The 26,913-nt window shown below is 38.1% G+C and overlaps 1 protein-coding gene across 13 annotated transcripts in view; it reads left to right on the top strand.

The window, feature by feature from the left end:
• The window catches only part of MCTP1 (multiple C2 and transmembrane domain containing 1), a 470,646-nt gene that overhangs the window by 180,585 nt on the left and 263,148 nt on the right, over positions 1-26,913 (top strand). For 12 of the 13 annotated variants that reach the window (XM_037032112.1, XM_037032114.1, XM_037032117.1 and 9 more), the window contains exon 2: positions 21,870-21,984. In XM_037032112.1, the coding sequence (XP_036888007.1) occupies positions 21,870-21,984 (115 nt within the window). Of the gene's footprint in view, positions 1-377; positions 528-21,869; positions 21,985-26,913 lie in introns of those variants that run through there. The other variant, XM_037032120.1, reaches the window with a different exon arrangement.

Below are 26,913 nucleotides of genomic sequence, written 5' to 3'. Positions count from 1 at the left end.
AGAAATGGAGATCACATGGAGCCTTATCAGCTGAGGGGTGGAGGGGAGAGAATGGGGGAAAAGGTACAGGGAATAAGAAGCATAAACGGTAGGTACAAAATAGACAGGGGGAGATTAAGAATACTATAGGAAATGGAGAAGCCAAAGAACTTATATGCATGATCCATGGACATGAACTAAGGGGAGGAGGATTGCTGGAGGGAATGGAAATGCTGAGTAGAGAGAGGGGCAAAGGGGAAAAAATTGGGACAACTGGAATGACATAATCAATGAAATATACTTTTGAAAAAGACAATAGAATGCTGATTTGGTACACATAATAGTTTCCTAGGGCTGCATAAACTGAGTGGTTTAAACAATAGAAATTGACTGTCTCACGGTTTTGATGCTGGAATTCTGAGATCAAGGTGTCAGCAGAGCCATGTTCCTTCTGAAGACACAGGGAGGGATCTGTTGAGACATCTCTCCGAGGGCCTGGGAGTGCCTTTGCTGTGGCAGCATGACCCTCATCTTCACATCACCTCCCGGTGTGTGTCCACATTCCCCCTTTTTAATAAGGACACCAGTAATTAGATTAGGGACTCATCCCACTCCAAAACATGTGACTGCCTGATAAAATACAGGAATCCCAGTTAAGCTAGAATTTCAGAAAAACATCAAATATTCTCTTTAATGTATTTCCCAAATATTGTACAGGAAATGCTTATACCAGAAAATTCAGATTATTTATCTGAAATTCCAATTTAGTTGGTCATTCGGTATTGTTTTTTCTAAATCTGGTATCTGCCTTGATATCATGTTGCTTATGACCCTGGTGCTGTTTCTTTGGTGGCGTGAGACTGCCACTTTGTCTGGGTGGCTGCCTTGCAGTTCTCCTGAGGTAGGGGGCTCAGTGGGGGTTGTGCCCTTATTCTATCTCCCTGAAAGCTTAACGAGTTAACAGCGAAGATGCTTTTCAAATGTTTATTTTGAGCTTGAATATTTGTTTTTTTATTTTAATACTGTATGTAACTGGATTGTGACCCAAGTGACTTAAGAGAGAAGATAGGATGACACGGGAGTTTCTTTAACTTGGCAGCCATGGCTAAACTGCTTTCTCGTTTCGGGTGGTAAAAAGTAAAGGGAAGTTTATTTTATTGTATCTTAGATAAAATTTTTTTGTTCTAGGGGTAGTGGTAGTTAAATGTTGGTTTGATGAATTTGAAAATAGCATATTTGTGCATTATGATAAAGAACAGCATCATTAGATAATTATTAACGAAGTGTTGAAAACCAGATAAAGGGTTGATAATCGAGATAATTATTTTTTTTTCCACTGGGGAGCTATTTAAATATATAATAGATTAGCACTTTCCTGGGAGACCTGTCCTTTCATAACTACTATTCTGCATTTTAACCTTTTTGGTTTTTGAGTTACTAGTTTTCCTCATTTGATATTATTTTATTTATTTAACCTATTTTGGAATAATATTTTAGCCTCTATGGTAGTCCAGATTTTGATGTGTTCTTCTGAGGTCTCTGCTCCAACAAACTTGGCTCTTACGAGTGGGCAGTAATTCAAACCTCCTCAAAAGAGTTTTGGCAGTCGACTGAGGTCGTGTTCCTTGAATGAGAGTGCTGTTCCTTCAGAGGCAAATGTTATGAAACCTAATGGAAGGGCTATACCCAGAAGTGCCTTGCTGGCATTGTTCATTTTGCCAAGAAATGAGCTAATGTGTGTACTCAGCACTGTGAGCTCCTCACACCTGAGTTTGGTGAGGAAAGTAGAACTTCTTTAATTATCCTTTAATTAAAGAAGTAAGAGCTCAACAGGTGATGCCAACACTTAAGACGCTTTGCCACCAATCTCTTTCAGAATTCAGTTTGTCCCAGTACACACAGATTTTTCATTAGTGCAGCTTCCCCGACACCTCTTTTCCAATGTCTAAAATGAAGTTCTTTGAAAGTAGACTCCAGCAGCCATGGGTCAAGAACTCTTTGATTTGACATTCAACTTCCTCTTTCTGTTCTGCAAGGAGAAAGATGGTAGAATTGATCCCATGTTACTCTCTTCCTCTCTCCAAATATGCCCTTTGCTGAGAGTGAGCCAAATTGCATAAGTCTCTTAGCATTGTCGTTTGCTGTAAAGAACACATTTCTCAATTGAGGAAACGGAGTTGGGCCCTCCAGTCACTCAGCGAGCAGCATGAGACACCCGTGGCTTCAAGTCTTCACTGTAGGGGATCTAGTATTTGGACATCTTATTCCTGATTATTTCTGTGGTGTCAGTTTAGTTGCTTGGTAAGCAGGAAATTAATATGTGTTTTGGCCAAAGATGAACTCTTACTTCTGACAATGATTTATCTATTTTAGTAACTTCTCATCATCCCTCAGGATAGAGAAATGGCATATTTGATTGGATTCTGTAATCACATTTATCATGATTATTGGGTATTTTCGGCATAACAACAGTGGGCATAAGTTCTATATGAAATTAATCCCAGTGGAAAGGACTTGTCGTTATATTGATCTGTGTCTTTTCTTCTATGGGGTGCAAATTCAAGGAAACATTAAGCCAGTCAAAATAATATTTTTGGTAAAAAACATTATATAGCCATATGTTACAGTTTTTTTCCATCTTTAGTTTATGACAGTGATTACAATTAATGGCAGAAAAAAATTAAAAGTACATCAGGAAATTACTTGTGCTCTGACTCCTAGACAATCTATTTTTTAAAGCAACAAATTCTATTCTTCTGATATGTTGAAAAGAGAGGAAAAGCAATTATGCTTTAGTTACATTAGTAGATTTTTATTATTTCAACACAAGTATAATAAGCTCCCTGTACTCAATGTATTTTAAATGTAGTCACTACCAGAAAACTTACTTTGAATATATATCTTATTTAAAAACTTTTCTGCTTAATATTTCATTACATTATATGAGACACCAAACGTATGAATTTCTAATGGGAGGAAGCCCTGTCGTAATCCATGTTTGTGTATCCATTTCCTAATGAATGGACAGATGGAAGAAAGAGGGGATGGGATGAAGAGGAAAAGAGGGTGGGCAGGCTGTTTGGTACTCGTAACTCATAATCCTCAGAAATAATAATGTGAGTATCTTGACTGGGGTCAGATTACTAACACGCCACCATGGCTAATTTCATTGGAGGTACAGTGTCTTCGTAGGAGAACAGGAAACACAATGGTGGTGGCCTCATATTTTTTTATTCTTTAAAACTTACATCAAATTATTATTGTGTGAAAAGGAACTTCAGGCATACCTCAGAGATAGTGCAGGCTTGGTGCCAGATAACTGCAATAAAGCTGGTACTGCAATAAATTAGGTCGTAATCTTTTTGTTTGTAGAGGGTCTTGTGTTCAATTTGTAAAAACAAAAAAATGCACCATCTGTGGAGCACAATAAAACAAAGGGCAATATTACTGAATTTCCTCATTTTTATTAATGCAGTGACATAATGTTTCATTAGTGCTCCCCGAGTCATGACCCCGCCATATGCTACCAGTTAGGAGTGTAGGGAACCAAAACCTCCTCCCAGGACGTGACTTTGTGGGGATAAACTGTCCATGCCAAGGAGGAATATTCACTGGGAGCAGTGTGAGCCTGTGCCACAGTGCCCACGCAGTGCCCTGCAGGTCATTTAGCCAGGGCTGTGTGAGGCACTGTGCAGAGCAGGTGTCACAGAAGCCGTGGTGATACAGGCTTGAGGTCATTTTGCAGCCTCATGAGGCATATTTCCTGAAGGATGAAAATATCTGTCTAGTTAGTTCTAATTAATTCTGGTTTTTAAAGTTCTCTTTATTTTACACAATTAATCTGAAAGTAAAAATGGCAAATTTTTACTTTACTGGTAAAGTAAAAATTACTTTACTTTAAATGGTAAATTTTCTCTGATCTCCAGAGAAAGGGACATGATGCACAGTTAATCTCTGCTCTTAACCATCACATCCTCAGTTCCTGGTGAGGAAAACTTTGTGGGACCGGTACCACCTGATAACACCTGTGCAAATGCAAAGACAGTGTTGTGCAGCTTGGTGCCAAGCAGGTGCTTAGCTGTTTCTAAGGCCTTGGAAATCCAATCCAACCTTTGGAACTATAAATAAACCAGGCACCATGTAAATTAAACCACAATATGAACATTACATGAAACACCTTTGTAAATTTGAATTTTCCTAATTTATGCATATCAGGGTGGGACTGTGTGCATGTTCATACATTATCTACAAAGTGAAATGGAAACTGGTACACAGGAGAAATAAACAGTCTCATTCTCTATTTCCTTAGTTGTTGCAACCTGTGGTTAATTCTCAGCCTGTGATACAGGAACCATGACTGGTACGTAGGTTACAGGTACCGCCTCTGTTCACTGCTTTAGTACGTACTGAGTGCCCATCATGTTGGTCTGTGGTAGCTACATACCAGAGTGAACCAAAGAGATAAACGCCACTGCTCTCAAAGAGCTTACCTTTCAGCAGAATGCCGTTTGAAGCACTGCAATTAATGTCAACTACTAAATGTAAATATAGTCTTTCATGAACTTCAAATCAATTGACAAACCCTCATCAGGGTACCTTGGAAGGTAAGTCAGTCCCGGCCCTGCTATCTAGGAATTTAGAGCCCAGCAGGGTACGTAGCGCAGTGTGGCCAACAGGGAAAACACCGTGTGACAGTAACGGAGTGGAGGGGGACTAGCTGTGAGAGAGGAGGAATCGGGGAGAGGGGTGGATAGGGTGGGGATGCTCAGGGGGGCTTCTGTGAGGGTGTCTGCTGTCTGGTAAGCTCCTGATTATCCTTCAAAAACACTCATAACTTGATATTTTAAGGTAAAAGTGGTGAGATAATATTTATACTGGTTCTCATATTCATTTATTCTTTGGTCCTTGAATATTTTAGCATTTCTTTCTGAGGGCTGAAAAAATGAAGAATTGAATTGATCAGTAGGGAGACTACTAGCATAATGAAGTAACATCCAAGATAAAAGTTAATGTAATACGTACATTCATTCCTAACAGCTCCGTCTCTAGAGGGGTAGAAGCGCAGTCAAATTGTGAAATTAGCTGGTACAGCTGGTATGTATTTCACAATTATTTAGGTGACCATCGCAGAACCTTTGTTCAAGGTTTCTATGCATCTTCTGAAGAAGTACACACATGGCTAATTAGCCTTTCATGTGAATTCTTTTCAAGGGAATGAGAGCAGTGGAATTAGAGCATCTCCACCTGTGGAGACTTCCGTGAGTGCTGCGTGCATTTGGGTCCACGGAATCTGTGTGCTGGGGGACGTCAGCATTCATCCTCTCCAACAGCAGCCTTTCCTGCCGTCTGGAAATATAACACTATTACCTAACATTTCTATAGTGTCTACTATGTCCCTGACACAATTACAAGCACTTTACTATTATTAATGCCCCAAATTCTCAAAACCCAGTGAGGCATGACCTGTTATTATCTGCATTTCAAAGAAAAACTGGAGTATAAAGAAGTTAAGCCACTTGCCCAAGACAAAATGTTAGCCCCAGGATTCAAACTCAGGCCACAGAGCTATGTTCTTAACCACTATATTATATTGTTTTTAAAATACAGAATGAGGACTCTTACCATGTGATTATTCTAACAACTCAAAATATGAGAAATTGCCATGTAACCACATGTCAGATATTTGGGTTGCCTACAAGGCTTCCAAGTAGAAAAGTCAAATCAGTGGTTGACTATGTGGGCCTGAAACTCAGGAGAATTTGAGCCCCACGGAATGGGTATTAGCTAAAGCCTGGGGATTTGACAAACTCACCCAGGGGCAGGGGGTGGAGACAAATATGAAGAAGGCTGAAGATCACACCCTGGGACATGCCAACATTCGGAGAAAGAAGATCAGTGCTCTCTGTTCTCCCGAGCAAAACTGCTTCTCCTCCGCTGCCTGACGGAGAGGCGGAAATGGCCAAGCCACTTACCCGCTGTTTTTCCCCTATGGCTACACATAGCAGAACACCAGCTGACTTCTACCGGTGGAAGGAAATTCGTTCCACCCCTTCCATTCTTCTCTCCTGGAGTCCTTTCTCTCTCACCTGGACCTAATTGTTGAGCAGCTCCTTCCAAAATTTCACTCCCTGATACGGCCTCACACCACGGATAATAACAAAGTTTGGGGATGGCTGCCGCCTTTTCTGTAGGACACAGAATCATCCCACCTGTGTGCAGAGAAAAACAGGAAGTCCACACTCCTCCACCAGATTGTTTTCCCTAAGAACTCTAGATTCTGTTGTACTGCTCAGGGAAGAGCTAGCAAATGGCTTCTGGCAGAGAGATGTTCTGTTGAAAGCCCATGAGCATCCAGCATTTAGCAGAGGCAAAGCTAGAATTGTGAGAATACTGTCAGACTTGCTCTGAAAGTGGACTTCCCGGTTCCTGATTCCATTCACGCAAGCAGTGTCCTTTAGAACAGAGCCTCTCTAATGTTCTTAATTTACAAAGAGCACGTACTAACCAATTAAAAAGAGCTCAACCTAAAAATGAGTCGATATATGCACAGGCAGTTCACAAAAATAAATGTAAATGGCTAGTAGACAGGAAAGACAGTATCATTGGTAATTAAAGCTATGTAAAACAAAACATGGAGGTGCCTGTTTCTCCCTGTCGTTAGAGTGGCAGACATTTGAAAATTTGTATAATGCTCAGTGTTGAGGGTATGAGTGTTCAGGACTCGCCACCTAGCACTTGCAGCATTTTCGTGCTCAATTTCTCTCTTCCCCACAACTGCAGAAGAAAAAAGAATGAAAAGTGCTGAGTGGAATAATATGCCTAGATGGTTGGAAGTCAGGTTAGGGAGCAAAAAGGGACACGCAGGTTTCAAAAGCCTTGTGGGCTGGGTGGGAGGATAAATTGGTATTAGCAGGAAGTACTCCTTAGGGCTGGTGTGTGAGAGAAGATCTAGGGGGTCAAGCACTTTTGAGAAGTGTTAAAATAAATTATAAATTTGATTAAATTTTAAAATTATTGATACGTGCAAGTAAATAAGGGAATGCGTTCTATAGCTTTGGAACTGTGCATCTTTAAAGGTGACTCTGCAGAAGATTGGCTTATTGGAAATATCTGATAACACTAATTTTTTATGTGAATATAGGGGAAACTCTCAATCACTGTTAGAGAAAAGGTAAATTCTGGGATATTTTTGGGAGGTTGATAATTTGCCCAGACGTCCCAAAGTTGAAAACCCAACCCTTGACCTAGAAATTCCATTGGTAAGAATTTACACATTAGGTACAAAACTGTGCACCATGATCTGCATAAGATGAGACTATTTGCAGCCTTGTGTGAGGTAGCCTAAAAAGGGGGGCTGGTGTCCACCAATGAAAGGTTGAGTAAGTACTTTGTGGTATCTGCATTTAATAGGACCCTAAGGGCCTCTTAGAAAGAATGAGATGGATCTGAATGTGCTGAACATCCAAAGATTGTTAAGATGTTACTAGGTGAAAAAAGTAAAGTGTGTAACAGCACACACAGTGTATTCACTTATATATATGTACATCTTTTAAAAAGATATGTGCCAAATTTTTTTTTCTGGAGGATACTTAAGAAAATGCTCATGGTATTTGCCGCTGTGGAGAATCACTGGAGTTTAGACAGGAGATGGCAAATTTTACTTCTCACCGTTACATTTGTGGACTGTTTGAAGTTTGCAGTCAGTGCATATGGTCTAAAGAAATGACACCTCTAGATAGACATGATCAGGAATTCTATGTGTGGTGCTCCCCAATATACAAAGCCTGTCCAGAAGGTATTCAGCCACATAATATGAAAAATGGAGACATTTATTGAAGAATACACAATATAAGAAACATCGTATATAGGACAATGAAGCCTCAGTTCCCTTCAAAGTAGGCACCTTGGGATCTCACATAGTTCTCCCAAATGCCATCAGCTGCCCCATAGTATTTTCCTGAATCTCATCAACAGTCCAAAATCTATGCCCGTTTCAAAGGTGATTTCAGTTTTAGGGAAAGCCCGAAGTCACAGGGCGTTATATCTGGGCTGTAGGGGAGCTGAGTCACCTGTGTGATTTGATGTTTCACCAAAAAACTCTGCATGAGACGTGATGCGTGGGTGGACAGGTTGTCGTGATGAAGATGCCGATCACCAGCTGCCCATAGTTTCAGCCTTCTCACTCATCTAAATAATTTTTGTGGAGGAATGTTCAAGCTTAATGCAAAATTTGATGCTTTGTTGCTCTACTTGCTCAGTCATTTTGAATGCAATGGCCACACAGTATACATGCTCATTCAATGGAGCCTACCACCCCTACAGACTAATATAGTGAAGTTGTCATTGTTCACACATGCACATTCCAGTCCACTCTCCCGGGCTGCCAGGTTATATTGGTGCCATGCAAACCATTCTCCTTATATTATCAATGGCTGGACCTTTTCCAGACAGGCCTCGTATATGTAAGTTCTGGTTTGTCTTTAATAAGGAGATGGTGTATCAGGCTATTATTTTTTACTGTTTTTTTTTTTGGCTTTCCTATCACCATCTATAAACCATGACACAAAGTGGACAGCAAATTTCTGTATTTCCCACTCTCTTCCTGTAATGTTGTATCATTTACAAGTGTTTGCCTCTGAGTCCTGGGAGTATCCTATGGAGCCATTTGAATTGCCAAATGTTTAAACCACTTGTACAGTGCCTACCTGATACAGTAACTTAGTGCAATTCTTAGCCCTGTAAATAGGCATGATACCTATTTTATTTGGTTGTGTAAACACACTCTTCCAGGCCGGCATTGAAAAATAGGCCACTGGCTGTGCAAGTGTTTGTGGGTGTGCCAATTATCAATAACTGGGAACTTCCTAGACAACTGTACCAAACCAACAAAAAGGCAGCTGGTTCAATATCTCAGTTAATGAGGCAGTGAGATTGGGAAACTGAGATAAGATTTTAGGTCTTCAGACCTTTGCAAGTTGAACTAGAACTTCTGTAGAAAGTAAGATGCAAGCCCACAGGTAGAGAATTCTATATTTTCAACTAATAGAAACAGGACAGATTCAGCTGTAGGTGTGAATATGCAAAAGAGCTTTGACAAAAGAAATAAATGACAGTTTTCTGTGATTTTTGAAACCTTTAATATTAAAAATTTAAAGTACTTTTTCCTTTACCAAGAGCAACCATTTCCTTTTGATGTGAACTTTTAACTAAAGAGAATTATATAATTCGAGTCTGAGAAGTTAAAATTGCCATGTAGTTTCAAATGTCTAATTCACATTCTGATTGTTTTTTTTTTAAATCTGGGAGAAAAGTGTTAGCATAGTGGTTACAAGCACGAGCTCTTGGTATTACAACAGTTTCAATCCTACTCCACCTACTTCCTAGCTGAAGCAAATTATTCATCTTCTCTAATCCTCAATTTCTTCATCTGTGTCACTAGAATTAGAATAATTATCCCTTAGGTTATGTGCAAAATAAGTGAGACAGCGTTTGAGCTCTATCAATGTTAGCTGTTTAATTGGTTGGGATGCTTTTGGTTGCAAGTAACAACACAACTCAAACTGACTAAAATTGTAAAGAGAAATTATTGATCCATATAACTGAAAAATCTAGCGGTTAACTCAGTGGTTCAATCAAGTCCCCAGAATTTAGTGTATTTCTGTCTCTCTATCCAGCCTTCCTTGTTGTTAGCTTTATCCCAGTCGTATTCCCCTCATGAACCCAAGAAGGCTACCAGCACTCCCACAGCTGGCTACATTCTTCCTCATTTCCTCCAGGGAGAATGATTGAGCCTATTTGTTTCAGAATTCTCATCCAGGTCCAAAAAGTTTGAAGAAGTTTAGTTCACATTCCCAGCCCTAAACCAGTCGTTGGAATTAGGGGGTTAAATTGGCCTAATCTGTGTGATATTCTCTACCTTTGAGCTAAGGAGCAAGTCAGCTTCCCACAACCACACTGATTATCCAGAGGAAATAAAGGGCTATGAGGAAGCAGAAAGGTAGAAACCCCTGCTTGGAAGGCAATCAATACTTGTCATCATCTTAATCACTGTTATCCAGGTACCACAGAGAGACTGTCCCCTGCTCAGCCAGAATGTTATCTGTGTCTCTAATTGGGCCCAGTGATTTCTCAGAAAGAAAGCACACAACTTGCTTTGCCAAGTATACATTTCTGTAATAAGTCAAAGCTTCCCTATGCTGAATACCCATTAGTAAGAAACATTTGTCCATTTTGGAACATCAGTTTAATGCTAAACTATGAGAAAGTTTGAAAAAAATAGAAGTGACACCTAACATTATCTACTCATATAGTAGCACTCAAGTCTTGGCAGTTTAAAAAGTCTCTTTTTTGCAAGGAGTACTGAGAAAGCTTAAGCAGTTGATAACTTTGCTTTAGCAAGGTGCTTGGGACCCTTAAAGAGTATTGATTAATTGAGTAACTTAAGGCAAGCATTTATTTTTATTGTATTTACTTATCTACAGCCTTCAACTCTGGATAATTTCCAGGATCTATAACTTATCTGTGGTAGATTCTGCTTTAACAATTATTAGCTCACAGATTTTTTTTTATGTACAGAAAACCCTTATAAAATACCTTTCTGCGTGACAAACTTGTGTACCAACTACATTGAACACTCCTCTTGTGATATGTACGACATTTTTGAACTCTGAATCTCACAGACGAGTGTAAAGTTGCTTTCCAACAGAAATGTAAATGTATTTTTTATTTCTTGCCATTGTTATTAGTCACACCCAGCCCACAGTCCTTTCACCCACTGCAAGTTAAGAATAATTGTGAATGGCGCACGTCCTCTCAAAACCTCCCTCAGGTGAGAGCATTTCAGTTTATGGGTGGAGGGTTCTGAGGATCTCTGAAAAGAGTGAAATCTCAATATTGATCCCTGACAGGTGACTCCCTACAACTGCTCAGACTTTTCTCCTTCAAAGCACTTCCTTTGTGAACGTGTCTTAAAGTCTCAACTAGATACTAATCTATCTTTCACACTATCGAGTTTATATCCTTATCTACAATTAGACTGTCATTTTAGGAGTACAAAGGGAGGGCCCAAATATTACATGTTTAACATAGGGTACTAAGTGTTTTACACATATTATTTTACTTCTTCTTCACAACAATTCTATCAGGTGGGTACCATTTTTATCCTCATGTTTTTAAAGGTGAGTACCTAAACTACAGAGGGGTAGAGCCAAAATTTAAAGAAAGAAATATGGATAGAATCTCTCTCTTTTTAAAAAGCAAATTTAGAAGTAATGTAGATCTATCTCTTCTTTCTACAAATGTGGAATTGAGAGTCAAAGAGGGTAAGTTATTTGCCTGAGGTAATAAAGTTTGTTTTATGGAAGAGTAGGAAGTAACACCCAAATCTTATGATTTATAGCTTAATGCATGATTATTGCTATAATTTTTCTCAGTCACCTGCAGTTAAAAGCCTTACAGCAGAAGTACTACCAAATTATTTTTATGAAGCGTAATTAATGTGTAACTGTATTCCTTAGATACGCCACTCCCAGTTTCTCACCTGTTAAATGGTGGAGGGGAAAGGGGTGATGCGGGGGATTAGGTTAATTTATCACTAATATGCCTTCTGTGAACTTTATCATTATACTGACCAAGCAAAGACTGAATTAGAACAGCTGTGCCCTTCCAAACACTAGGCTATTTACTCGAAAGAATTAGCTGTAGAGAAACTTCTGAAAATTAAATTTTTCACTTGAGTATTTTTAGATTTACAGAGAAGTTATGAAGATAGAACAGAGAATTTCCACATATCCCACACCCAATTTCTTCTACACATCTTACATACGTACAGTACACTTGTCATATCTAATGAACCCATATTGAATAGATTAATATTAACTAAATTCCTACTCTATTCAGATCTTCAGTTTTCACTTAAGGTCCTTTTCTTGTTCTAGGTTCCTATCCAGGACATGACATTTTATTTAGTCTTCATATATCCTTAGGTTCCTCATGGCTGTGAGGGCATTTTACACTTTCATTGTTTATGATGGTCTTGACAGTTTTGAGTAGTGCTGGTCAGATATTTTGGAGGATGTCCTTCAATTTGGATTTTGCTGGTGTTTTTCTCATGGTTAGGTAGAGGTTATGTGTTTTGGAAGGAAGAGCACAGTGATAAAGTGCCATGCTCATCAGAAACTGTCCAGGGAGCATACTATCGAGACGGCTTCTCAGTATTGCTTTCAACCTTGATCACCTGGTTGAGGTGGCGTTTGTACCAGGTTTCTCCATGCTGTCGTCTTTGGAAGGAAGTCACTAGGTACAGTCCCCACTTAAAAGGTAGGAAGTTATGCTCGACTTCCTTGAGAAGCTCTTTTGAATTCTTCTCCATCATAGACTTGTCTACTCCCTCCCATTGTATTTATTTAATTATTTATTCAAATCATTTATTTATATCAATATGGAATTGTGCATATTTATTTTATACTTTGAGTTATAATCCAAAACTATGTTATTTATTTTGTTGCCAAAACTCTTAAAATTTTCTACCAGGGTTTGTAAAGACAGTATAGCAAACTTTGTTCTGACAAGTCTTTTCTTCTCAGAGTTTTGTCTTTTTTTTTTTTTTGCAGGGGAGTGAGGGGAGAAAGAGTATTCTTGGGCACTCACTGAAAGACAAACATTCAGAAAAGTTAATGCAAACAAAATTTGTCATGCTCTCAGGTCTGACAAATATTGTTGTGGTAAAAATAGTAAGGATAACAGTCATTAAGCATTATAATAGTACTGAAAGTAGAAGACAATGTGAACTTAATATATTTTCTAATCTCTGATTAACCAAAGGTGAACACTAGCAGCAGTACACAAAATACAAGACCCACCACTGAGGGTGGCTGGTTGGGTACGGCAATGTCTCGCCCAAGATGGAGAGCAATTTGAACATTTCACCTAAAACATCATATACTAGGCTGGAGCATGATATCGTTACACAATTACATGCCTATGATCATTACACAAAATCATGCTTATGATTTTGTAAGAGAAGATTTGGTATAGAACACAAGCTCATTAAAAAGGGCTGTTATTTGTGCCACACCCCTGTTTAAATTATAATGTGCAAAAAGCAGGAAGAATCTACTTTGCATTTATAAATCACTTGACTCTTTACAAAATAGTATAAATTACATTATTTCTTTTAATTTTGACAAGTCTATTTTTTAAAGAAAAGGAAAATGAGGCCCTTAGAACTCAAAAAACTTTCCCTCTGCATTAGAGCAATTTAATCTCCAACTAGGCCTGTTTACAGGTCTTTGTGTTTTAACTCCTATAATCTTTCCTCTATTTTGTAATGGCTCTCTTCCTCCCCCAAACACCTACTTATATTTAAATAATTTCTTACACTTATAAAGCAGTTTTATATATTTTATATCATAAGTAAAACAGTCCTTTGTAAGGCATCGCTCCATTTTATTATTTTTTTAAAGATTTTTTTTATTTATTTATATTTAGAGGGGAAGGAGAGAGGGAGAGAAACATCAATGTATGGTTGCCTTTCGTGCATCCCCTGCTGGTAGTTGGCCTGCAAGGAACCGGCCTGCAACCCAGGCATGTGCCCTGACTGGGAATCGAACCGTGATCCTCTGGTTCGCAGGCCCGCGCTCAATCCACTGAGCTACACCAGCCAGGGCAGGCATCGCTCCATTTTAAAGACTAAAAAACAAAGGTGTGGAGGGAATATGTATTTTTGGCTGAAGTTAAATAGTTGATATTGTGCCTGTCCTTTCTCATCAGAATTTGCCTTTTGTAACACAATGCTGGTTTCAGGGTGTAATTCCAGAAAGGGGTGGTCTGTGTACGTCGGGATAGAGAAAAGAGAATTTGGTTTGCTTTTCTTTGGCATAGGTTATTTTACCTGTATGTGTAAGTGGCAAGGTTATCAGCTATAATGAAGCTGCACAGAACAGTTGATTTAGTGGACAAGCCCAGGGTGAATAATCATGTGTGGAAGTCCCATGAAAGGATGCCCTGGTTGTTCTGAACTTCATACTTTTCCCAGCAATAGTTAATATTACCATTTAGTGGGCCTGAGGATTTATAGGCCCATTTTGTTTTGTTTGGGCTATTGCAAAATCAAAACCCCAGAATTCAACCCAGGGTTGTAGTTTGGTTCCAAAACAAACTATCGTAAAGCTTGAAGACCTGTCTTTTCTGCGTAGTTTATCTTTCTGGTGAACAGAAGGCTAACTTATTAAATACTATAACCATGCATCTCAGTTTACCTGACATAAACAGGTTTTGTTTATGCCTGTTTATGCCATGTCATTATTAACAGCACTTCCTTTCACTCTCCAAAGTATGCCAGCTTGAGTTGTAAATTAGATGGGTACCCCAATCATAAGCCTTTTTCCCAGTTCTTGTTGAAAATATTCATAAGTGCACAAAGGTTTCCTCAGTAACTACAGAGCATTGACCTTCTTTGACCTCTGGGTGATGAGCTAGCACCACAGAGGCATCTGTATGTGAACGTCAGTGATCACTGCACAGTACCTTGGAGGTCCACATAAAATGAGGGAAAGAAGGGTTAGACATGAGGACATGAGACACTACCACACACAGGAACCGTTGTAGTTTAAGAAGGAGCGTCTGCAAAAATGGTGGTTTGGTGATAGCTGATGTGGGTCATACTCCTTCCAAATGCTTTCAAATTCTCAGGCTCTGTCTCTTCCATAGTTCTTTTTCCCGATTTTTCCGTAGGTGACCTATAAGGCTGTATATTTCACTTATGTTATAATTTACTGCTTCAAACATTACATCTGCTTTTTGGCTTCAACAGCCCCAAAGCTCTGAGTGTTGTCGTAGAAACTTCCCTAATTTTCTAACTGTGCCTAGAACTCTGAATTTAAAACTTTGAGCTTATCTTTTCTTTACATCCCCACCAAAGATGTATAAGGATTCCCTCTTTTCTATATCCTCACTAGTACTTATCTTTTATTATTTTAGTTAGTAGCCATCCTGACACATATGAGGTAAGATCTCATTGTGGATTTGATTGGCATTTCCTTGATGATTAGTGATGTTGAGCACTTTCTCATGTTTTACCTGTTGACCTTTTGTATATTTGTATGTCTTCTTTGCAAAAATGTGTATTCAGGTCCTTTGCCCATATTTTAAGTTGTTTGCTTGTTATTTTTGCTATTAAATTGTATGAGTTCCTTATATACTTTGGATATTAACATTTATTATGTATATGGTTTACAAATATTTTCTCCTGTTTCATAGCTTGTCTTTTCATTTTGTTGATTATTTTCTTTGCTGTGTAGAAGCTTTTTAATTTACTGTAGACATTCTTCTATATTTCTGCTTTTGCTACCTATACTTTTGGTGTCCAAAAATTCATTACCAATGTCAATGTCAAGGGGTTTTCCCCTGTTTTCTTCTATACATTTTATGATCTCAGGTTTTATGTTTAAGTCTTTATCCCATGTAGAGTTGATTTTTGCATATGGTGTAAGAGAAGGGTTTAATTTCATTCCTTTGCATGTGGATATTTGGTTTTACTGCATTTTTGTTAAAGAGACTATTTAACAAAATAGTTAATTCGGTCTATGTGTCTGTTTTTATGCCAGTATCATAACTGTTTTGATCATTACAACTTTGTAGTACAAATTGAAATTAGGAAGTGTGATGCCTCCAGCATTGTTCTTCGTTCTAAAGATTGCTTTGGCTATTCAAAGGCTTTCGTGGTTCCATGTAATCTGGTGATTCCACTTCTGGGTATTTATGCAAAGGGATTTGCATCAGGACCTTGACACCTGCACCCCCATGTTCATTGCAGCATTATTCAGAATAGCCGAGATATGGAAACAACCTACAAGCCCATTGATGGATGAATGGATAAAGAAAATTTGGTACATGCATACAATGGAATGTTGTGCAGCCTTAAAAAAAAAGAAGGAAAACCGATCATTTGTAACAACACAGATGGACTTGGAAAACATCAGGTCAAGGGAAATAAACCAAGCACAGTTAGACAAGTATTGTATGATCTCACTTGTATGTTGAATCTAAAATTGGCAGAGTCTGGGGGAAGGAGGAAATGGGAGGTCATGGTCAAAGGATATGAAGTTTTAGTTATTCAGGATGAGTAAGTTCAGTATATCTACTATACAGCATAGTGCCTATAGTTAACAATGCTGTATTATATACTTAAATTTTTCTAAGAGGGTAGAGCTCATGCTAAGTGTTCTTACCATACACACATGGATAATAATAATAGCAATAACAACTTTGGCAGGAAGAAACTTTGGGAAGTGCTGGATATTTCTGTAATCTTGATGGTAGTGATGGCTTCACAGGGGTATACTTACCCCAAACTCATAGAGTTATACACACAGCTTATTACATATCAATCATACCTCAATAAAGTGGTTGAAAAATAGCAACACACATGTAAATGTGGAGCATGGCACTTAAGAGAAAGGAGAGGTATATTTGAAGTTCTGATAATAGTCACTAAATAAACATTAAATTTGAAAAAAATAGAAGATTTAAAATGATAAAGTTTGTATGAGAGCTGTATGAGTGCCTAGCATTTCAGATACATCTTTCCTAATATATCCTTATGTTTGGTAACTAAATAAATATAATATAAAAAGGTACTTTGATATTTCTAGTATCCTTCCATAATTGGCCTACCAGTTTTCTTCTTAGAGCCAGGTCAGTGGACCTGAGGAGAGGTGTCTGTCTAGATTTGTTTAAGTTCTGTACTTCCTTCTTTTACGGAGTTGGAGATATCCTTGGAACTGGATACGGTGGTGGCTGGGAACCTGCTTCTCCACCCATTTCTGCGTTCTACTACTGACATTGCCATCCACCCAGGAGCTCAGCTCACACTTCTGAGTGACTCACCATTTCCCGTATCTCCCACATCTTGTCAGTTGACAGATGTGGCTGATCAAGTCCCCTCAATATCTCTCAAATTCATCATTTATTTCCATCACCACTGACCAGATGAGGCCTGTATGATTCAAACTGCACTGTTATAAAACCTTTTAAATAAGTTCAATATCCACGGGATTTCTCTATTCTCTTCCATCCTACAGAGAGAAAAGACCCAGTTTTGTTCATCTCTGTAATCTAAGCACTTAGTCCAGAACAGGAAAGATGAAAGATGGGCAATACATGTTTGTTAAGTGAGGCCTGGTTACAGGGCTCCTCCCTTCAAAGCCTGTGATGGTTTCTTGTTGCCCATGGGTTGGACTCTTCTCAGCCTGGCATCAAGGTACATCAGCCATTCTTTCCACCTCAGTGCTCACACATGCACATGATGTACCCTCTGGGGACTGCTTACCATTGGACTCATGTAAATATTCCCATTCTTATCAGTGTCCACATATTCACACCCTTCTTTGTTGTTATCTCTGTGAGGACTACTCAGAATCCTCTCCCATAATTGTTGGCCTTTCCTGCTCTCCCGTGGATGTAACTCCATTATAGAACAGTCTGTCTTCGGAGCTTTTGAGTGGATAGTTTCATTTTTTAGTGCCAATTTTGGTCAATTGGTAATGGCATCCTACAGCACTGTATTGAGAAAGATTCTAGGGTTATATTTAGGTTCCTCATGAAAGACAGTGCTAAACCACATTAGATACCATAGTTTGGCACAGAAGAAAGAAGAACAAACTGCCTGTGGAGTATGTGTCCGCTCCACTAGATCATGGGTCCTTAGAGACATATTTCCCTCCTCAGAGCCTCTATTACACTTTGTGCTTAGTTGATCCTTAAATACTCTGTTGCTCAATTTTAAAAGTTTGCAATGTAACATGGCAAATATGATATTTGTGATAGAATGTGATAATGGAGAAAAGGATATAAAGTGCTTATGAAATGATCCTTGAAGAATAGATAGGAAGATGTGGAGAACAAGACGGTGAAGGCAGCATAGAAGGTCTGTCTGGAAAAAGTACAGGCATTGTTAATATAATGAGAACAGTTTTCAAGACATCAGTGTAACCTGGAAGCCAAGGAGAGTGGCCTAGAATGTACATGTGTGAACAGTGATGATTTCACTGTACTAGTCAGTGGGGGTGGTAGATGCCATTGTGTGAGCATGTGTACTGTGTGACTATCATACTCAAAATGAGTGAGTAGAGCAGTGAATCTGCATCACATTTTGTGTTAAGCTTGAACATTTCTCTATGAAAATTATTCAGGTGATTCAGATATTTCAGAAGGATGTAGCTATGGGCAACTGGTGATTGGCAGCGTCATCACAACAATGCACCTGCTCATGCATTGCGTCTTGTGCAGAGATTTTGGTGAAACATCAACTCACCCAGGACCTCCTACAGCTCAGATTTGGTGCCCTGTGACTTCTGGCTTTCACTAAAATCGCCTTTGAAAGGGAAGAGATTTCAGGCCATTGAGGAGATTCAGGAAAATACAACAAGGCAGCTGATGGCAATTGGGAGAACTGTGTGAGGTCCTAAGGTGCCTACTTTGAAAGGGGACTGAGGTGTCACTGTCCTATGTACAATGTTTCTTGCATCTTGTGTATTCTTCAATAAATGTCTCTATTTTCTATATTGCATGGCCGGATACCTTCTGGACAGACATTGTATACCTAAAGGAAATGAAATCAGTATGTTGGTGAGATATCTGCATTGCTATTCATTACGGCATTATTCACAACAGTCAAGATATGAAAACAGTCTAAATGGCTGTCATCCACTGAATGGACAAATAAAACGTGATACACACATCCATATACACACAGAAAAATGAAGTTATTACTCAGGCTTTAAAAAGCCAATGTATGAAGTCCAGTGAAGTAATTTCTTAACAAAGTGTTAAATTCTAAAACAGCAAAAGTGAAACATCTACTATAGTTAAAATTACTTTTGAAAAGTCCTTAACTAGCCCATAAAGAGGGGAGGTAGGAAACAGTAAAAGAGGCCAAGTATATGGTGATGGAAGGAGACTTGACTGGGGGTGGTGAACACACAATGCAGTGTACAGATGATGTGTTGTGGAACTGTACACTTGAAACCTATATAATTTTATTAACCACTGCCACCTAGTAAATGTAATAATATTAAACCAGGTATTGTACGAATTAGTCACTCAAGACTTTAAGAAGCACTGAACAGAGCAATGAAAGCTATAAAAATATAAATATCTGAACATTCAAACTTTTTTTGCTTTTAAGATACCTATCAAAACACTAAAGAAACTTTTCCCTTCCTATAGATTTTATTCCATATTTTTTAAAAAGAAGTAAATCTATGTACATTTCATATTTATTAATGGTTTTATTTTGAAATAATGTGTATAAAAGAACCTAGTGAAAGGCTTGGAGCATACTTGTAGCTTAACAAATGTTTGCTGGATTTGAATTTAAATTTGCACATTAATTAGATCTGCTTACAAACAGTTCTTTGAAAAGTGGTTTTGAAGACCCTGGTATTTTTTCTCTCTCTCTCCACCATGTATCTTCTGGGTGGCCCAGTGAACAGCTGATACCCTCTTGTTCTTTACACTAGTTTCAAGACCACTTCTCATAGTTCAAGAAATGTATATGAAGGGAGATGATACTTTCTGCCCACCAAACTAGAAAATTAGTAACAACTTATCTTGGCTAGGATATGGGAAATAGGCACTCTTGTACCTTTCAATAGGAGCATGAACTATTTAAACCTTTGGGGGAAAAATCATGTCCTAAGAGAATTAAAAGCACAGGTCCCTGTAGTGGCAAACCAACTGAAACCAACTCATATATTCATCAGTGGGGAGATAGTTAAAGAAGCCATGGTGTTCCCACACTGGAAAATGATGTACATAAAAGGGAACTAGATAAATCTATGTGTTGTTAGAAAAGTGTTCATGACTGAACTAAAATAAGCTATGAAATAATAGATGAAATATAATGCTATCTTTGTTAGCAACAAACAGAAACTGAAAATTCAACCACAAAAACTAAACCTAAGTGTATGTGTATTTGTTTGTATAAGAATACGAACAAAAGTGTGGGATGGTACATCCTAAGTTGTAACACTCGGTAACCCCAAGGAGGTGGGGCAATTAGATGTTTTTGGGAAGAGTGAGGTGATCATTGTAGCTTTTGCTCCTTGGTTGTTTGAAGGCCGATCCAAATTAGTAGTAACAATAAGTAAAATACAAAGACAACCGGGGTTGTAATATGGAAATGGAGTGGATGGAGTTTGGTAACTATTTGAATGTGGTGGAGAGGGAAGTGAAGAAATCGAAGCTGGCTCATTAATTCCCAGGCTGCGTGACTGGGGGATGACGCTGTCATTCACAGCGACAGGAAGGTCATGAGAAAAAGAGAATTCTATTTCACTGTTACCAGAGGAGAAATGATGATTTGGGGTTATCAACCAAAGTTGTGCTGTTTCTTATCTTAAATGATAATTGCTTCCATTGGAAAGATTCTTATCATGGTCTTGAAACCTCCACCAAAATGATGTCTTATAGTTGTATTTCATGTAAACTTTGGAACTGAAAAAGCCAGACTGGTATCTAATATTTTATCTTATTCATGCATACTATTCCAAAACAAAAGACCATCGATTTTTGAATTGGAAAAGAATTATAATAATTTAAAATCATCTCAAACATGTGAAAAAAGTAAATTTTCCTGTTCCATCGAAGCGGCAGAAAGCATAAACTATGACCTATATAATTTTTACCATCTGTTTCTATTGTGTTATTTTAATATAGTTGTTCCTCTTCAAGTGGGTTTGTAACTCAATGCCTATTAAATAAATAGTATATTGTTGCTAAAGATATTCTATAAAGGTAGCCTTGACCCTGGCTGGTGTAGCTCAGTGGATTGAGCGCGGGCCTGTGAACCAGATGATCACAGTTCGATTCCCAGTCAGGGCACATGCCTGGGTTGCAGGCCAGTTCCCGGCAGGGGCCAGTTCCCAGCAGGGGATGCACGAGAAGCAACCATACATTGATGGTTCTCTTCCTCTCTCCTTCCCTTCCCCTCTAAAGATAAATAAATAAAATATTTTTAAAAAAGGTAGCCTTGCAAAGATATTTAATTCTAGAAATAGCTTTTACTCCATAGAAAGCTGCATTATATATTGCCTTTATATTTGTATTATTTACTTTCAAAAACTAAATGCTGTGTGAACTTATTTCTGTATAATTATGTTGTATTTTATGTTGGGGCTGATATAGAAGGGTGTCATTCACCAGTTTGAATCCTTTTGCATAAAGGAGTTAACAAAGTCACCTGCATAAATCATTTTAATTTTCAGCTCAGTTGTATGGCAACCTACTGCTCTTGGATACCTTTATTTTCCATTCATCATTGATTGCACTTTTACCTCAGACACTATTCCTGTGTTGGTCCTTCTCAGCTGAATTATGTGGAGCTTTCCATGGATAGTGTTTTTCATGTTCCTTTTGTTATTTCTAATTTGAAGTAAAACAAGAATTCCCTGAGAACAGGCTGACAGTGACCAGAGGGGAGAGGGGAGGGAATTTCAGGGGAAAAGGGGAAGGGTTTACAGGAACAAGTATAAAGGACACATGGACAACAACTATGGGGGGTGGAAATGGGAGGGAGGTGAGGAGGGCTGGGGGGGTGGGCTGGGATGGGAGTAAAAGAAAACTGTACATGAACAACAATAAAAATAAAAATAAAATAAAACAAGAATTTTTGTTACCACCATGATTTTATTGAGTTTAATGAATTTCATGAATTTCAAACCTTCAGAGAATTGGGTGATTATGATATATGAATTTACAACTTGGTTTATTTTATTGAATAGTTTGAATTAAACTTTAGATAGTTATCTTATACTTTGAGTTAAACTATATATGCCCCCATTGGAAGAAATAGAACAAAGATAATGTTTTGTATATTTCTCATTTCCCAGAAAATAAATACTTCTGGAACCAGTAATGCAGATGTCCCTTTGGCTGATCCCGGAATGTACCAACTGGACATTACATTGAGAAGGGGTCAAAGTTTAGCTGCCCGAGACCGAGGAGGTAAGGCCATAAGAACATCACTTGGAAGCTTATTCTGTGTGTTTCTGGAAAAAAAAAACTGTTTTTTATGGTTGCTTAAATTAAAAAAATTAACTATAGTATTATAATTTTTAGAAGGTTGGATTCAGTGATGTGGTTGGAAACATTATCTGACTCCTGTGACCATAGAGGAAGAGGTTGTGGTGCAAGTTCAAACACTTTGAACTGGTCCCAACCCAGACAGCAAGGTCCCTGCAAAACTGCTGACAAACTAGACTGTGCATGTACATAATTAGTGACACAACCGTTAAGCAGGTGAGACATGTATTTGAAGCCTTATCAGAAGTCACCTTTTGACAGACCTGACATTTGTTTTTCTGAATTGATTTGCCCAGTTGAATTGGATAAAATCGCAGAAACCAGGACTTTGGAGGTTCCTAGCAAGTGATTTTCTGAAGCTTTGTTGGACCTGACAAGTAGATTAAACAGGTCTTTGTAGGCCGTAACAAAGGAAAAGACAAAGCAAATATTCCTTAGGTCCTGGATTCCATACCCCAAGAAAATCTGATGAAGTAGCCTGGGCTTCTTTAAGGATTCCTCGAACCCAGGTAAAGGGCAGAGACCAGAGACAGACCCTAAACAGACTGTGTAGAATCATTTGCACATTTCAAAATATCAGCTACTCAGCAGAGAACTGTGGGCTCTGAGGTCCCCCATTCCCAAAGGAAGCTGAATTTGGTGTAACTCCTCCCACGAAAAAGGAGGAGAGACCCTAAGCCTCTAGCTCACTGTCCAAGGACCTGTAGAGTGTTCCTGGCACTACATAATCTGGTTTATCTCCTCCAGTCTTACGACATTCATACGTAGGGAGTGGAAAGAACCAACTTAGAACTCTAGTTTGGAATTTTTATCTTCTGTCCCTAAAAGAATAAAGTAGAGACAATAAAATAATAGTGTTTTTAGACTAGTAACTATACAAATAATGGGTTTAGTTTTTAAGTAAAAACTAGTCAATATTAGAACATTCTTTTTTTTATACAAATAATGGGTTTAGTTTTTAAGTAAAAACTAGTCAATATTAGAACATTCTTTTTTTTTAAAGATTTTATTTATTTATTTATCTTTAGAGGGGAAAGGAGAGTGGGAGAGAAATATCAATGTATGGTTGCCTCTTGTGGGTTCCCTGCTGGGAACTGGCCTGCAACCCAGGCATGTGCCCTGACTGGGAATCGAACCGCGATACTCTGGTTTGCAGGCCCGCGCTCAGTCCACTGAGCTACACCAACCAGGGCTAGAACATTCTTAATAAATGAATGTGTGATTAGAATATAGAATTTAAACACATGGAGAAGATTTTGAAAATTAAATGTCAGATTTAGTAACTGAGGACAAATATTTATTGAATTGAACCACTTGTCCCAATGAAGTTAAAGTTAGATCAGAAAAAGAAAATAATTCTAGTAATGTAGTTTTATTTTGCTATATTAATAGGATTTTTTCCTAGTTTTTAGAGTACCCTTAATTCCATTACATAAGCCAGATATTGAGGCATCAAACTTCATCCTAGGTGTGCCCCCCAACAGCAGTAAATGCACACGCACACAGTGATTTCTCACATAGTTGTTTGTCATTATGAATTGCCCATCAGTGGAAGAGGTGACTGAATGAACCCGGTACACTGACATGGTGAAGTACCATGAAGCTGTAAAACAAGGAATGAGGAAAATCTCCAGTAATTGATATGGAAAGAGTTGTAAGATATAATTAAATGAAAAGGTAAAGTGCAAAAGAGTGTTGACAATATGGAATGTTTCATATAAGAAAGAAGGGAGTATAAGAACTTATGAATTATCTGCTCATTTGTTCAAAAAGCTATATCAGAGGCCAACTCCAGAAACTAATGAGATTAGTAACATAATATAGGTAAGTACAGGTGTCAGGAATAGGATAAAATGAGGAAGTGACATTTCTCTGAGTAAATCTTCTCGTATAGTTCTAACTCTTTAATCATGGAAATATTTCAGCACTGAATGAATGAATGAATGAATGAATGAATGAATGAATGAAATGAACTAGGATGTGAGAGGAACTCAAAATGGAATATAAATATAACCACACCTCAGGAGATAGGGAATAAAATAATCTTAGTGGTTATGTAAAACAGTATTTGTATTAAACACTATATAACTCAAGACAAAATGACTATACATAAATAATGTACTTTAGAGCATGAGTGTCAGTTCTGAAACTACTTATTGTGTATGCTAAGAATGAGCAGATAAGTAAATGTATTGTAGATGAGTGCCAGGCTTCTCATCCTTGGAGAAAGAAGTTACAATATACAATAGAGGAAAGCTGGGATGAAATCTGTGTTGTTTAACAGGTATTAGTATGAATTAATAGACTGATATATAAAAATTAAAATGGATAGAGGTGTGTGGGAGTGTGTGTGTGTTTTCTGGATCTGTCTGCTGAGAGACCCTAGAAGCAATCTCAAAAGGTGTAATGATAAAGTAGTAATCAACACACCTTGGTCTCAGATCTGAGTTTCTAAGTGGAATTTCCCCAAGAAAAGAAAGCAGGGCTCCTGGAGAAATGGTTGATTGCAAACCTGGAGCAATGAAAGTACAAGATGAGCCTGGAACATTCTTAAGTGCCAGAAAGTAAGGAAGTCTCCAAAAATTAATGGTAGAATGTCAAAATGACATAGGAGCCAACTTAAAGGAGCATCTAATGACTGCAGCTGGAACAAGTTCAGCAACAAAATAAATAATAGCAATAATAGATTATAAGCCATAGGATAATACAAGTATCTATGACTAATTACTAGTAAATAAACAAATAAATAAATGGGAGAGAAGGCACAGCTCTTCTTCCTAGTAGAATTCCAATGAATAAATATAGAAAGAAAAATAGAAATAGAGAATGACCCTTTAGCAAACAACACAGTAACAGTTGTTGCAGGCAAAAATCGTCAACTGATTCTAAATGTGTAGGTGCAGAATTATGATAAAAACAGGATATTTTCATCATTTCAAAGTATTTCCCCACAAAATGCACATATGAAGTACAAAGAGGAAAACAGTAATTTACAGTGGAGAAATTAGGAAAACACCACCTTTACCAAATGATCGAAGTTAACCAGCAGGAGTGAGGCAGACAGACACGGTGGACCTGCTGATACGAGGTACTGAGACAGGCACATCGTGTCTGTGGGATTCTGGTCGTAACGTGTACAGTCAATGTAATCCTGAGAAACTACCACAGAAAGTCCAGCAAGACATGATGGCAGTTGTCTGAGCTGACTAGCAGCTGCCCTTTGGATGGGGCAGGCATGGTCGTGTTCCCCAATTTGAGGTCTGGATGGCACTGTGCATGCACCACTCTCCCTCTTAAAGGAGCCAGTTGTTCTCTGTATAGATGTCTCTGCTAAAAACAGGAATTGTGATAAGGTAGAATGGGAGGGCCAGGGTCTTAAGAAAAGTATTACTTTGTGGAAGTGAGAACATCCCAAAGTGTTTAAAATGTAAACTTGGATTCAGCTTCACTATTTTACTTACTTGCCTGGATTCATGACGTTTTTGTTGGATGGATACGAGAAGAGAAATTTAAACAGAGGAAACAACCTGAGTAAAGTTTGAGATTGATTAAAATTTATCTTAGATCCACCTGCGAATAACAAATATGCTAAGCATATGGTTATGTCGATAATATTGGAGCACTTTAGGTTTGCGAATTTACGTATATGTAATTATATGCATATAAGATAATTAGATGGAGACAGAGAGATTAAAGTGATAAAAACAGTCCGGAAATACTGCAGTTATGTAGGAGTACAGTTTTGAGGATCTGAGCCATAATTATATGGATGTGGAAATGGAGAAGGAGAGGAAACTATGAGAGGTGGTTCAGGAGAGCATCCAGTAGCACCTGAGATCAATTGGATGAGATGGTTCAAAAAAAACTGTTGAGATTTTAAGGCTGATCGTGCCTAGGAGCCATGTGGATTTTCTAGTCCACATGGAAGAAGATGAATGTAAGAAAAAATATTTGTATTACATTATGATTAGAAGCTATTATACTCTTTTACATTCATTACAATAATGTCCTTACCTATTGCTCAGCAAAACCAAAATCCTGTGACCCTTATGCCTCGAATTACCCTTGTATAGAATAGTGGAAGAGAAAAACTCATTTACTTTTTGCTAGACTGTTGCTTGAATTTTGCATCTCCAGCATCTTTCTTCACATGTAATAAGCACTGAGCTGGACTCAGCAGTTAAAACTGGCCATGGTTCTTCCATTTTTATAACCTGTTTTGCAGAATATTAACCAGATGGCTTCTTGGAATGATACTGCCTTTTCCCAAGTGTTATTATGTCAGCTTAATGGACTAGAAAGCAAATGGTCTTGGGGAGTCGAACCACGTAATTTCAAAGCCAAGTTCAACATTACATTAACTGTGTGACTTTGAGATGTGCAGTTTCTCTGCTGAAATTGTAGGGTTCTAGATTTAGCAAATAAAAATACAGGATGCCTAATTAAATTTTAATTTCAGATAAACAGCACATTCTCCTTTTAACTGAATTCCTTGTTTTGTTTGGAAGCCCTATTACAATTGTCATGTGTAGTTAGTATCAGAAAAATGTCATTTATATTTTAATTGGTTTGGGCCTTTCAGGACTGTATTATCACTTATCACATGTTCAATATAATGTCTTGACATGATTTTTTTGTATTGCTAGAAAAGTATGAGCCATGTGTGTAGCTACGTGTAGTGATAGCAATTCCCTACAATTTGATTTCTTGAGATTTGTGTCTTGGAGGATGTTTTAATTTTCTAGGGCTGCCTTAACAAATAACGATAAACTCAGTGGCTTGAAACAATAGAAATTTATTATTTCATGGTTCTGAAGCGCAGGAGTCCACAAAATCAAGGTGCCGCAGGGA

This window comes from Sturnira hondurensis, unplaced genomic scaffold (genome assembly GCF_014824575.4).
Source record: "Sturnira hondurensis isolate 20B ecotype Veracruz unplaced genomic scaffold, ASM1482457v3 Scaffold0021354, whole genome shotgun sequence".
NCBI lineage: Eukaryota > Metazoa > Chordata > Mammalia > Chiroptera > Phyllostomidae > Sturnira > Sturnira hondurensis.
This window is presented reverse-complemented; position numbering and strand designations above follow the sequence as displayed.